A 14,763-nucleotide genomic window follows, 5' to 3' on the forward strand; every position below is an offset into this window, starting at 1 on the left:
GACGCATATCCAAGTGTTTGTGCAGAGTGTGGAGCGCGCTGCAGGCAGGGAGACGCGGGCGCGAACACTTGCGTTTTCCTATCAACAGTGGAAACAACTTAAAATACTCTATAATTTCTGGTCATACAGAAAATAATAATACATTATTCGCGCAACTTTGCTTTTATTTGTGTAAACTCACCATAACAAGAAAACGTTGTGCTTTTGTAAAATAAAAGAAAACAATCATGCGCGCTTTCATGATCTCCGTGAACTGTAGCGCGAGAACTGAAACAAAGTATAGCCTATGTAGGCTAAAGCTTGAAATTTCCACTTTAAAACGAACAAATTCGAATCGAAAGCTAATACCTTCTGATTATGTAATCCGTATGAAAGGTGCATTTCTCTCTATTGGTGCATTCGCGCGGCGCGCCTCAGCGGAGATGGAGATATGTTTTTAGCCGACACTAATTTAGAAAACAATAGTTTATTAATACAATTAAAATGCCTCGTTATTCTTTCAGACACATTTATTGTCATTAGCCTATAACTCACCTAAAGACACCTTTCTGTAGGCTGTGGTTCCAGAGACATAGGCCTAAATATGGCTCTTCTCATTCAGCACTGCGGGAAAAATATAATTTTCAGGTTCTAATTTGGCCTTAGAAAACCATTAAAATCTACTTCTTCTTTTTTTTTGTATTAAGTTGTGAATATTTTAAATGTTTAATAAAGGGGCAAAAAGTCATAAACAAACATCTTAAATTTAGTCTTTTTTTTTTTGCGCAGCATTTGTGTACAGTTCAAATTTAAAAAAAAATTGGTGTTCAACTTTGCATTTAAAAAAAACAACCACCGTTCATTTTACGTTTTGCAATACGGGTTAAATAAGGAAAAACGAATGGACACAAAAGTACACTGACCGTTTGGACATAATACGAGAAAGAGTTCTTTATTAAATTCATAAAAGAAACAATAGGCTACAGGAATACTGGATTCTAAACCTCAAAGAAATGCCACAATCAGACCTCGGAGCAGAAATGAGGGAGAAACACCCAACTCCTTATGCCGTTCGCAGTATACGGGTCTTTCCCTGCCATTAATGCTTGGATAACACACCACGTCTCCTTCTATTAATAATAATGTCTATTGTGGTGGTGGCTGTGATTTAGGGATATAGGCTATAAACCTACCCGTTGATGTTTAAATGACTTATCGCGAGAGGGAAAAAAGGACGTTGTAGTTGCATAACATCAGTAAATGGAAACGCCGTCATTTCGCAATAGTTTTTTATCGACATTTAGAAAAAATCGCAAAAGTTTTGCGCAAATCTGTAATGGAAACGCGCTAAATGAAACATTAAAATAAAGTCATTTGTGTCAACACATATTAAGAAATTCAAATAAAAAGTTATTTGTGTGAAGTTCGCATATTGCTGATAATTGCCTTTCATTGCATAAGGGTTAATGGTGTTTGTGGTCACGTGGTTTCATTCGCGGATCCTTTATGTCGAATACGACAGACCAATATTGAGTAGTAGCCTATATCTTGGATAAGATTCCTAACCTACAGCACACATTACAGACATTGATGCACAAACGCAGATATTTTCTACATGTCTAAAGTATATAGAAAGAATAATCCAGTCTTATTAACTCATTGATTTTGCTTAAAGGTGCTCTATGTAGCTTTTCTTCTAAAATGAATCCTTTTTTATTGCCTGTGTGTGAAGGGGTTGTAATCACACATTACAATGATCCACTTGTCGGGTTTTGCTATTACCTCTGAAGGCCAATATTCATATTTATATGTGAAGTCTCCGGGTCGGATTTACCACGAAATCCATCGGATGTGACGTGCATGCGCGCTCCCGAGCCTCTCTCCTTTTTATATACAGTCTATGCGACTGCACTGCAGCGAACGGCATGGAGTCCGATAACACCCCAAAACGACCTGCCTCCAGCACAACACACACTCCAACACAAACACCACATAAATATAAAAAACAAAAAAAAGTTTTATCTGCTGAAGCTCGTCAGGCCAAACGTGATTCTGATCGACTCAGGACGAAAACACGGATCAACATCGGCAGAGCTTTTGAATTATTAGTAAACTCTAATGAAATAGCAAGGTAAACTACATGAGACATGAAATTAATACAAAAGACTGTTCCAGGATAACAAAAAGTAGGTGCTTTAGGATGTAAAATATTTTATGTACTAGATCTACTGTCTAACGTTACTCATCCCACTACTATCATATTGCTTATAATAAACATTTCCAGACACGTTCAGTACAGTAATGTTACTTCCTACTGTCTTACTGTTACACTGACATTGTTCAGTCTAGTTCACTAACCGTTTTCGTTATCATATTATACATTCATCTATGTTGACATTGCTGCCTGATTGTGAAAGACACGAATAGTTAGTGAAATGCCTTATGCTAACACCACATGCCGGCTAAATGCAGTCAATGTAACGTTATCATGATACGAGCATGGAGCATTAGTTCAACGTCAAGCTGATAAAAGTAGCCTATGCCTATCATTGTAATGTTGCAGTGGGCGTTTACATGAGTTTCCAGCATGTTGTGTGATGCTTTGAGTAGTATGAAGCTGCAGACTCGGAGACCTGCATCTACAGTCCCCCTGCACCCAGAGTCCCGCATTCTCAGACCCCTCGTTTTTCGAGACAGCGCCTCCTATCAAATTGTATCGGATAAACATGTGAAGAACTTAAGCCAAAACGTGAGTAGGCTATCTTCCATTTTATTTAGCGAATCGTAGTAGCCTACTCGTTTGATTCATTTTTTAATAAAACTAATTTAGCTCATCGATACAACATATGAATAGTCCATTTAATATTTGTAAAGATAGTTTGTAACAAGATTTGAGCCGTTAATGTATGTTTTTTCGCCCTCTTCCCCCCGAAAATATTTTGATAGCTAACGTTAGCCTTTAACCTTGGACTTTTTGTAGATATGTCATAAATGCTGCAGTGATTTTCACTGCCCATTTTGTGCCCCCATATATTTCAAACCCACAAAGTTGTCCAAAGTTCAAAAACATCTCAAGGGACACTACAACAGAGCAGTGCAACATGAAGGTATACATACATACATTGATGGAGTCGCCCCTGCCGAACCCAGCAACATATCATTTTATGATTATGCAAAGTGACTTATAAATTAGTTTTTTAATGCAATTGAAGACGAAAAGTAAAGTCACGAACACAGTTTTTTCTTCCTTTTTTCTTTACAGCAAGATGATGTTTAGGTGATCATTAAATAAAGTACAGAATTGTTTATTATTGATGTTTTGTCTATTCTGATTTGTTTTGCTTCGCATTAAAAATATCAAAAAACAGATTTTGTAATGTTTGCATGGTAATGTTAATTAGACCATTATAGGTTGAACTGAAAGAAAAATTGGAATTTGAATAAAAAAAATATAAAAAAACATTGTAGCAATATAATATCACATACTATTTTTCAGAAGATAGTTCAATCTGTAATTGTATCCCTTCCATCGCAATGAGTTTTTTTTTGGCACATGCATTAAGCAGGGAACGCAAATATTTATTGGATCATTTATTTGGAGACCGTAATATTGCATCCTATTGTTTTTAATTGCATTTGGATAAGCGTGCGCTGTACTCTTTGTGCGGGTGTTATGCGATCTTTCGAACAGCAGGAGGCGCTGTGTTCAAAAAACGAGGGGTCTGAGAATGCGGGACTCTCGGTGGGGGACTGTAGATGCAGGCTCCGAGTCTGCAGCTTCATAATATTGGATGCTTTCGCCGTTGCGTTGAAAGTCTCCGTGTGGCCGGTAGTGAATGCTCGCGAGATCGACCACGAGCACGAGCGCTCTTGTTGCAATTTGAAACATCACCGCCGCTAAAAAATACAAAGAGCACCTAAACATCTAAAACATCTAAAAAAAAAATCTGCATACACAATAAATTCAGGTTTTTCCATGTTAAATGTGGGGCTTTTTAATAAAACTTGACCATTATATTACCATTACGTGCATAGTATAATCAACAATCTCATCAGACAAACTTCGACAGTTGGTTGAACCGGCTCTTTTTGAGTCGGGTGTTCTACTTCAGCCGTGTGTCTTAGGTCATCAACCTTAAACTAAAGTTTGATTCAATTCGATTAGTGAAGCAGCTCGATCGGTTACTTCCTGAGAACCAGCTCAATTTTTAAGTTTTAAGTTTCATTTGAATATTGTAAGTACACTTCATTTATTCACTTTATTACTGTAGTTCATCTCATCTTTTTAAACACTCCCAACCTCACAGTTTAATCAGAGCCCATTTTGAACTAATCTAACTCAACCGAGTAGGATTGTTACACAGTGAATGACAACTCAAACTCTCATTGCTAATCGCGTGGCTTCAGAAGATTGAAATATAGCACACAATTCATATGGGCTACTTTATTGACAGCATCTCTTATAGTAAAAAAAAAAAAAAAAAAAAATAGAGCAGTGCGGATGTTCTGCTAAATATCTCCTTTTGTTTCCCACAGAAGAAAGAGGGTCATACAGGTTTGGAACGACACCAGGGTGAGTAAATTATCTTCAATTACAACAATTACAGCAGCTGAGAAATATCTGTTTGCTCACGCACCTGAAGAAGCCTTTGCAGCCCTCACATGTCATGGCGTTAAAGTGGTAGCCTGTGGATTTGTCACCGCATACTTGACAAATTTTGGGCTCATCATCCTCCTCTGTTTCTTCCTCAGACCCATCCCCGTGTCCCGAGTCGCCCAGGGGAGAAAGCTCCTCCATTTCTTTACTCATCCTGATCTGAAGTATGCACTGCAACACAAGGCACAAGTCACTAAATCACTCATATGGCTCATTATTACTGTAACGATTCCACTGAAGCAGAGTCTGTTTTCTGAGCCCAAATGCAGTTTATTCCATAATAGTGTATCAACAAAGCAATCACTTAAAAAACAACATAACTTAAGTATAAACTTGAGTAGGTAAAGCATGGCATGAACATGAAACTCAGAGATGACAAAGATTCCTGCACATGGCAAAATCAGGGCTATAAATACACCAACTACTAATGAGCCAACCAACACCAAACACCTGAATGAGACAAAAAAAATAATAATAATAAAGTAACACAGATGAAGACAAAAGCACATGGCATGAACACAAGGGAAACGTGGGGATCACATGACACATGAAAACAAAGAGCCCAACCAAACACCATCCTTACAATTACCACCAATATGTTTATGTCAAAAAATTAATATGAATTCATGCAGAGATTAGTTGAATAGTAAATAAAAAAACTGACAACCAAAAACTGCTGAACTTCCACAAATAGGCTACATTTAATAAACTACTACATATTTATTTCAAATGACTCTGGTGTAATATGTAATGGAAATATGTAATATGCTGATTGGTTATGGTGTACAAATACCATTAAGTATTCGACCACAATCACTGTACTGCACTACTGTTAATACCAGCTCCTGCTTTAATCTTAACCATACTGCACATCCTCATAATATTTGCACAACCTCAGAATCTGCCTCCAGCACAATATCCAGATAAATAATATTTGCACTGCCTCAGTACAGACTGTTAATATTCTGAATTGCCTTCGTCGACTCATTTCACACACAGCAACTTTGCATTTGTATATATATATGTTGAAGAAAAATAACATTCTTCATTAAAATTAATATTTTAATTATGGTAATATTAGCACATATGTTTGTACTCTATTGACTTTAACTCTATTTGAACTGGTTCTAAAAGGACAGAAAAGAAGAGAGAATGTGACTGCCATTATACACAATCTATAAAACAATTCAAAAGCATCTGGTATGGTAATGAAAACATCTTGAACTCTTTTCATTTCTGTTAAGACTGAGATAAAATTGTTAAATGGGCTGACATTGATTCATTCCTTTTATGATCCACGTGTACATAAATGCCTTCTTTAATTTCTATTAAGACAAGACAATGAACATTACAATAGTGTTTTAAACTCACAAATATCACATCCACACTTCACACAGATAACAACATCTAAACAACCTTCCTAACAAACCTGTTTGAACATTCAAATGATAAAGTTACAGTGAATAAAACAATCATCACATAACCATTCCACAGTTAGTTGCGACTAGGCGGAATAACTCACGGCTGTGACTTTAAAACGTACAACAGAGCAGGTGTTCAAAGTTCAGGAAACATACCCTTTGCACGATCCGCGTAACGCAGAAATACAGAGTGCGTCCTCCAGGGCAAGACCTTTATCCTAAATAAGCCATTGAAAGAACACAGCGCATGCACACACACACACACACACACAATGGCAAAGAAAGCTGAATTTATGTGTTGCCATGGTATCCACATGGGACCACTAAGCATTGGTCAAGTCAGACTCCCTCTATACGCCATAATCCTGACGTGCAGCAGCATATAGTCTATATGATTATTCAGGGTTGGGTGAAGGTTCGTGTGACGTGTCTCATTACAGATGAAAACGAAGACACAAAGTGAACAGTATTGGTGTCCAATTACAAAACACACTATTATTTATTTTGCCTCATCTTTTTTTTATTATCATATTGAATAAAATAACCAATTTGTTGTTACAAATAGTTGATTTAATCATTTTAATTTCATTTTAAAAAATTCTTCATTTCATTTTAAATGTCAAATCAAAGACTTTTGTGTAATGAATTAACATTTATTCATTTAGCAGAAGCATTTGTCTAAGTGAATTACAAATTATAATAGAATGATAGAAAATCCTAACAGAAATCATTTGTAATATTATAAATGTCTTTACTATTATTAATAATATTAAAGACATTTATAATGTTACAAAGGATTTCTTTTGCAAATAAATGGTTTCTTGAGCAGCAAATCATCACATTAGAATGATTTCTGAAGGATCATCGTGTGACACATAATAATGCTCAAATTTCAGCTTTGCATCACAGGAATAAATTACATTTAAAAATATATTCAAATAGAAAACAGTTATTAAATTTTATTACATTTAAAAAAAAATACCGATCCTTAAACTTTTTGTCTCCAAACTTAATAATAATTAGACAAACAGAATCAATTAATCCAAGGGAGAAAACAATAAAAGAACTGCAGCCACACCAAATATCGCTTGTATACTACAATAGTGAAATGCTATAATGTGAAAGTATGTAAAAGTTTATTACAGTTGGTAGGGAAAATCTGACAACTTTCTCAGCTGCTCGTAATTGCGAAATAAATTCCCATCTACCAACACCATTTTAAAGGGACAGTTCACTCAAACAGAGATTTGAGAGTGGCTACGTAAAAAAAGAAAGTGGATAACTTAAATTTCAGTTTGCTGCTCATCACACAAAGATTTAATATGGCTTCAGAAGACTTGGAATATAGCACACAATTTATCGGCTATTTTTCATTTCATTTCATTGCAATTTAGGGATCTTGACAGCCTGGTCAGCATCCACTTTCATTTGGAAAAGATCAGCTTAGATATTCTGCTGAACTTCTACTTTTGTGTTCTATGAAGGTTTGGAAGGACATGACGGTACAGACGACAGCATTTTCTTTTTGGGTGAACTACCAGCTAACAGGGAACGTTCCCAGAACTTCGGCTAACATTCTGGCAAGGTTCTCTCAAAGTTACGCACAAATATTGTTCCAGTAAGGTTAATAAAATGTTTGTTTGAAGTTATCTGGTTTTTAATAATGTTTTCAAAACATTAGCGCAAAATTATTATCATTCATGGAATGTTTTTACCTGCATTTTTTCAAAGAACATTCAAAAGTAACATTTCCCAGTGTTTGCTAAATGATAAAATGAAATGTTCCCTTACCAATTGCATAAACAAGAAAAAAAAACATTTCAAACAAAAACTGGACGTTTTGAACTTTCAGAGATCAAAACAACGGTTTCATAACTTCATAAGAATGTTTAAAAAACGTTATTGGAACATGTTTTGGTTAGCTGTGCTAAGCAATCATCTGTAAACCTGAAACTATTATTATTAATCCTTAACTATTATCTAAATGATATCACAGCTTAACATTTACTGTCATTTATTTGGCCTTGACTAAAGCACCTCATGTTTTATTTTCAGTTTTCAAGTGCACAAATGACCAAAGGAAGGCCACTCGATAGATTAGTGACCTATTTTACTGAGACTGGTGCAGATGAGTGTTATGCTACGTTCACACCGGACGCGAATAGCGCGTCAAATTCGCGTCTACCGCGTCTAGTTTGACGCTTGACCACTTTGTGTTAATTAGCGTGTCAATTGCGAAATTGACGCGCGTAAAAACAAAAGTTTGAAGCGAAATTTACGCGCGTCAGAGGCGAAATCCAGAGGCGAAAGTTTCGAAACCCTTTGGCGGCCATCTTTTTAGATGTTTATCGAGCATTAGCATTAGCATTATTCGAGAGAGTCACCGCTGGTATATGCTCTGGAGAGCAGAAACAGCTGTGTAGGGGACATCGTCGCTGTACTCGGGTCCACCAGACCCTCCGGAGGGTTTCAGGAGTTTCACAATTTGCCAGGAGCTAGGTTTGGTGGACCTAACGGTGAGGACGCTGACGAGGACAGCGTTGGCCGTATAAGGCCTCGGCCTCGAGTGGTCTATGCCTGTCGAGCCCGCGCTCTACAGCCCGGCGCGAGGTTCACCCTCGCCCGCACACACCTAATCTGTCATTTATTTTTGTTTTGATAATAAATGGAGCCTCCAAAAGTGAAACCTGTCCTGTGATTTTTTTTTTAAAGTTTTTATACACTAAATTGTGTTTGTTGTATTTACATTAGAATAATAATGTTTCATAGAATAGATATGGAATAAATAGCATTCAATACAAAATGAGTATCTCTCATTTATTGAAATCGAGTTTTTATGTGAAAGATTTGCTTTGCACACCAAGTATTTTTGTCATATTACAAAATAATTTATTGAGGCCAAACATAAAATAACATTATAAACTGTCACTTCACCACGTGACAGCAGCAAGCAGGCTCCTGATTGGTTAACGCGGCGCGAATTGACGCAGAAGTTCAGATTTTTCAACTCGGGCGGCAGACGCGAATTCGCGTCAAACGCGTGAATGCACAAATAGCACTAACTAAATCATTCGCGCCTAACGCGCCATTCGCGCGAACTTGACGCGCGAATGAGGCGTATTCGCGTCTACCGCGCCGCGCTCTACGCCTCATTCGCGCCGCAGGAATTTTTTACACGCGTAACGCGTCTTTGCATTGACTTAACATTGAAATCACTCGCGCCTGACGCGCTATTCGCGTCCGGTGTGAACAGAGCATTAAACGACGTGATCCTCAAATCTTAAAGTCCCCCTGTAGTCAATAATTGTATCCCTTGAAACTCATCTTTGATCACCAAAATGACATATTTAAACGTTTTTTTTTCCTTGGGAAAAAAAATTCTTCATGCTTTAAAATAGCTTGAATGTAATTCTACACCCTTGCTCATTTAGTATTCACAGTTCTATGGATAGGCTAATTAGCCCCGCCTCCACTCACTCAGAGATTCACTCGTTGACGTGATTGGTTACAAGGTAGTTTGTGACATCAGAAACAACGATTTCGAACCGCATTTTCAAGACTGTCTTTGGTTCACTGCAGTTTTAAGGAGGAAATACTCAGCAATGACTTATGAATTTGCACATGGTTTGTCTTAAAGCAAATTAAAAACATCACATAGACATATAAACAACATTAAATGCTTGATTTTCACCACAGGAGGACTTGTATGCTAACAATCATGCAGCTGAACTCTGTAAGGTCAGCATGAGTTCATTCTCTAGGTCCAGAGAGCAATAACCTGTTGGTTAAGTAATGTAGCTTTTCTCTTAGAGTGTTTTCCTTTGCCTTTATACAATATGAGCAGAGGTTTCTATTCCTCCCCCACAGCTCCAATTACCCTTCTTCTTATCTACTCAATCCCCACATTAGCAACGCCTCCACCCTTTCACTATTCACTTTCTCTTGTGATTAACAACACCGTAACCCACTACCCTCTGGATTGTTTGCATTGTGAAAATCAATTTTTGGAACAAATCAACAATTCTTCTCCAAATCCCAAAGGTAATGTGTAACACAGTAAAGTTTTTTTTTTAATTAGCTAATTTGGGATTGGGGTAAAAAAAAAAAAAAAAAACGTTTTAAAATGTAATGATTTAAAAAAAAAAAAAATCATATTCGATATTAATTAATATTAAACTGCTTTATTTTTAAGGGTGGGGGGAAAAATCGATTCCTATATGAATCGCTATTCTATCTTCTGCCGATTCGCATCGATTCACAAATGTCAATCGATTTTCTAGCGTTAAAACCTCTAACTTCGCAGTACTTAAAGTTATAGACACATTAGTGTTATTAATAACATTGAGATTAATGTGAGACATTGAGAATCACATACAATCCCGAATTAGGTTCTCTTTCACGGCTTATTGCGCTTGAATGGTCAAAATGCACATTGTGTGGAGTAAACACAGTCTGTTATGTTCTACAATATATAAACATTAGGAGAAAATCGGATGTGTAATAGAGTATTAGATCCATGCATTCATTCTTAAAGGGACAGCAGCCTCATAAACTGTTGCCGTCTGTTTTTAATAATAATTCATTACATTTACACTCACCGGCCACTTTATTAGGTACACCTGTCCAACTGCTCGTTAACACTTAATTTCTAAGCAGCCAATCACATGGGTACCACTCATCTCCACTACAAATAGGAAAAAGAGGCTACAATTTGCAAGAGCTCACCAAAATTGAACAGTTGAAGACTGGAAAAATGTTGCCTGGTCTGATGAGTCTCGATTTCTGTTGAGACATTCAGATGTTAGAGTCAGAATTTGGCGTAAACAGAATGAGAACATGGAACCATCATGCCTTGTTACCACTGTGCAGGCTGGTGGTGGTGGTGTAATGGTGTGGGGGATGTTTTCCTGGCACACTTTAGGCCCCTTAGTGCCAATTGGGCATCGTTTAAATGCCACGGCCTACCTGAGCATTGTTTCTGACCATGTCCATCCCTTTATGGCCACCATGTACCCATCCTCTGATGGCTACTTCCACCATGTCACAAAGCTCTAATCATTTCAAATTGGTTTCTTGAACATGACAATGAGTTCACTGTACTAAAATGGCCTCCACAGTCACCAGATCTCAACCCAATAGAGCATCTTTGGGATGTGGTGGAACGGGAGATTCGCATCATGGATGTGCAGCCGACAAATCTGCGGCAACTGTGTGATGCCATCATGTCAATATGGACCAAACTCCCTGAGGAATGCTTCCAGCACCTTGTTGAATCTATGCCACGAAGAATTGAGGCAGTTCTGAAGGCAAAAGGGGGTCCAACCCGTTACTAGCATGGGGTACCTAATAAAGTGGCCGGTGAGTGTATATAGCGCTTTTCTTGGCACTCAAAGCGCTTTACAGAAGGGAAATCTCCTCAACCACCACCAATGTGCAGCATCCACCTGGATGATGCTACGGCAGCCATAGTGCGCCCGAACGCCCAGCACACATCAGCTTACTGGTGGAGAGGAGACAGAGTGAAGACAATCAGTATATGGGGATGATTAGGAGGCCATGATGGACAGAGGCCAATGGGCAAATTTGGCCAGGACACCGGGGTTACACCCCTACTCTTTCGAAAGACATCCAGGGACTTTAATGACCACAGAGAGTCAGGACCTCGGTTTAACGTCTCATCCGAAGGACGGTGCTTTTTGACAGTAGTGTCCCCATCACTACACTAGGGTGTTAGGACCCAAACACACCACAGGGTGAGCGCCCCCTGCTGGCCTCAATGACACCTCTTTCAGCAGAAACCTAGTTTTCCCAGGAGGTCTCCCATCCAGGTCTAACCATGCAGGCTCAGCCCTGCTTAGTTTCAATGGGCAATCAGTCTTGGGCTACAGGGTGATATGGCTGCTGGATATTATAATTAATAATTGGATAATGGATTATATAATGGATATTATAATTAATAATAATAATTGAATATTTCAATTAGCCCATGTTAATAAAAAAAAATCACTCACTGCTTTTGACTGAATCACTTCTGTATCTTTAATATGTATCAATTTATATTTAATTCATACAGTGGAGACTACAGTGTTTTATTTTTACATTTGATTATTCAATTTCTGTAGCATTTCTTACTACATGACATGTTAAATAAACCTAGGCAACTGTACCTAAAAAAAAACTTAGTTTATTTAATTTTTATATTTTTTTTCTAGTGTATTTATCCTATTGTTTGTAATTTGCTTCTTTGTTCCTATTTTTAATATCAAAAATAAAATAAAATTGCCTGCCTTGCTTTAATACAGAACACTGCCAGTCATGTGTGTAATGACTGCAGTCAGTTTAAACGGCATTTGTTTTATAATACAGGGTTGGTTATTAAACTAAATAAATTTCAAGGTTCACATTTAAATTTCAATGGGATTTTTTTCTGCAAGACCTATTAAACCAGGGATATTGAAGCCTGAAAAGTGAAGCCAAAACGTCTCGATCGCCCCCCCGGTGGCCGGGCCTAGTATAGGTCGTAAACCCCGCCTCCCCATGTTATTCAACGGGACGCGAGACCAACTAAACAATTAAATTACACTTCAAATGTCGTTTTTCCAAATATGGTTTCTGTCATTTACTGTAGTTTGTATCACGCTGATGTAATTTCAAGAGTTTGTTTTTAAAATAAGTTTGTTTTTAGTTAGTTATTTGATGCGGTGGTGGTGACGTCATGATTGACAGCTGTGATTGACAGGTTCTCTGAGCGAAGTAGTCACTGAAGCACCAACAGACTTTTTTTCGTGATCTTCGGAGGACTGATGAGATTGGAGCTTTAAATTTAATATCTAAATTTCTATAATTAATTTTAAAAAAGTGCAGGAGCGTGTTCTTGCGATTGATTCAGCGAGAGTGAGGGCGGGGCCTTGATTCCGCGGCTTTACTTCCTGCTCACTACTGCGCATGTCTGGTCCCGAAATCGCTTCTGCGCAGACTCAAGTTCCAAGATGTCAGCGCCATATCGGGATACTGGCGGCTTCACTTCTGACCAATGGAAGTTCCATCTTTTTTTACAGTCTATGGTTCGCACCCATTATCAAATAGAGTATACTTTGAAAGGCTACGTGTTTGTCTGTACGCATACATGAGCGTACGTGTAAAAACCAACGTATAGGCTACTTTAGGCTTAACGCAACGCAAGTGCAGAGCAGGTGCGTATTAAACAGCGCTGCGATATATATATATATATATATATATATATATATATATATATATATATATATATATATATATATATATATATAATTTAAATAACACATTTCCCAGTTTAAAATATTTTTAAATCTATCTATCTATCTATCTACATCTATGGTCATCATGTCACGTCAAACTGTATCACATGTGATTGAGGGAATAATTGAGACAGTAATGTGATGTGCAATTACAAGCACACTTAACGGACTTCACCCAAGTGTTCTTCCTTGTGTATAATTTTAACCATAGGCAGACAGAGCATATTTAAGTGTTCATTATTCACAGGGTCTTGTCTCTCTACTGTGCACTCATTCACTTATTGAAGTGCTACAGTACACTGCATTTCATTGATCATTTATAGACCTCTGCTCTCTATGATGACATCATGCCGTACGCCTGAGGACTAAAAGTTCAACCTTAACCGTAATTTAAAAAATTATGTTCATTATGGGGTTTAGGAAAGAAACATTTAAGGGAATATGAATTGTTATATTTAAGTGCATTATATAGACATTCAAATTACCAGGAAGTTAAAAAATAAGTGTTATATAACCAGTTGTCAAAGCTATTGAAATTCTTTTGTTGGGGAGGGGGAGGGGGAGAGAGACAGGAAGAGAGAGAGAGAGAGAGAGAGAGAGAGAGAGAGAGAGAGAGAGAGAGAGAGAGAGAGAGAGAGAGAGAGAGAGAGAGAGAGAGAGAGAGAGAGAGAGAGAGAGAGAGAGAGAGAGAGAGAGAGAGAGAGAGAGAGAGAGAGAGAGAGAGAGTGTATAAGGGGGAAGGGACACTCACTAAAATCACATTAGGGACAACATTAACAGCCTGCAGTGACATCCGACAGCTTTAGTAAAGGTGAAAATGCAGCGAGTCATGTCATTACGCATGAGTGGTTTGATACATTGTAATTTTCATTTAAAGGTACACTATGTAACTTTTCTTTGTTATTGTTCAAAATTAACAAAATTTATAAAACGAGTCAATATATTATCAATCTTTCTTCCAATACGTGTCTTACCCTGATTCATTAGTATACTATGCACTCTAAAAAATGCAATGTTTGGGACAAACCCAACAAACCCAACCATTTGAAACAACCCAGCATTTTTAGAATATGGTAAGCCTATTATAAGTGTTTATATTTTAGACCTGTCAGGATGTGTCACTTGCCAGTGTCTCGTCATTTACGTAAATAGAGAAAAGTTTCTCCGGCTACTTTGAAGTGTGTATGGTCAAAGTCCCTTTAAGACAAGTCACTTCACTCGGTGGCCATCTTTGAAACGCCTCTCGGGCAAGCAAGTGCAGCACCTATCTTTTTGAAAAGGGAAACATCAAATTCTCTAAGACTGTTCGCCAAGCTTACGAGTAAATTTCATATTTGAAATAACCAATGAAATCGGACAACAACTATCTCTTAAAATTTGGTTTCTAACCGCTCAAATCATGACAAAAAACAAAATTTTTCAGGCTGGATCA

The 14,763-nt window shown here is 37.6% G+C and overlaps 1 protein-coding gene across 1 annotated transcript in view; it reads right to left on the reverse strand.

Annotated features, from left to right (window-relative positions):
• The window catches only part of nr1i2 (nuclear receptor subfamily 1, group I, member 2), a 44,409-nt gene that overhangs the window by 24,886 nt on the left and 4,760 nt on the right, over nucleotides 1-14,763 (reverse strand). Inside the window, exon 2 of the mRNA XM_056240949.1 lies at nucleotides 4,617-4,807. Within this exon, the coding sequence (XP_056096924.1) occupies nucleotides 4,617-4,807 (191 nt within the window). The remainder of the gene's footprint in view (nucleotides 1-4,616; nucleotides 4,808-14,763) is intronic.

Source organism: Rhinichthys klamathensis, unplaced genomic scaffold (assembly GCF_029890125.1).
Source record: "Rhinichthys klamathensis goyatoka isolate OS25496 unplaced genomic scaffold, OSU_Roscu_1.1 h1tg000021l_1, whole genome shotgun sequence".
NCBI lineage: Eukaryota > Metazoa > Chordata > Actinopteri > Cypriniformes > Leuciscidae > Rhinichthys > Rhinichthys klamathensis.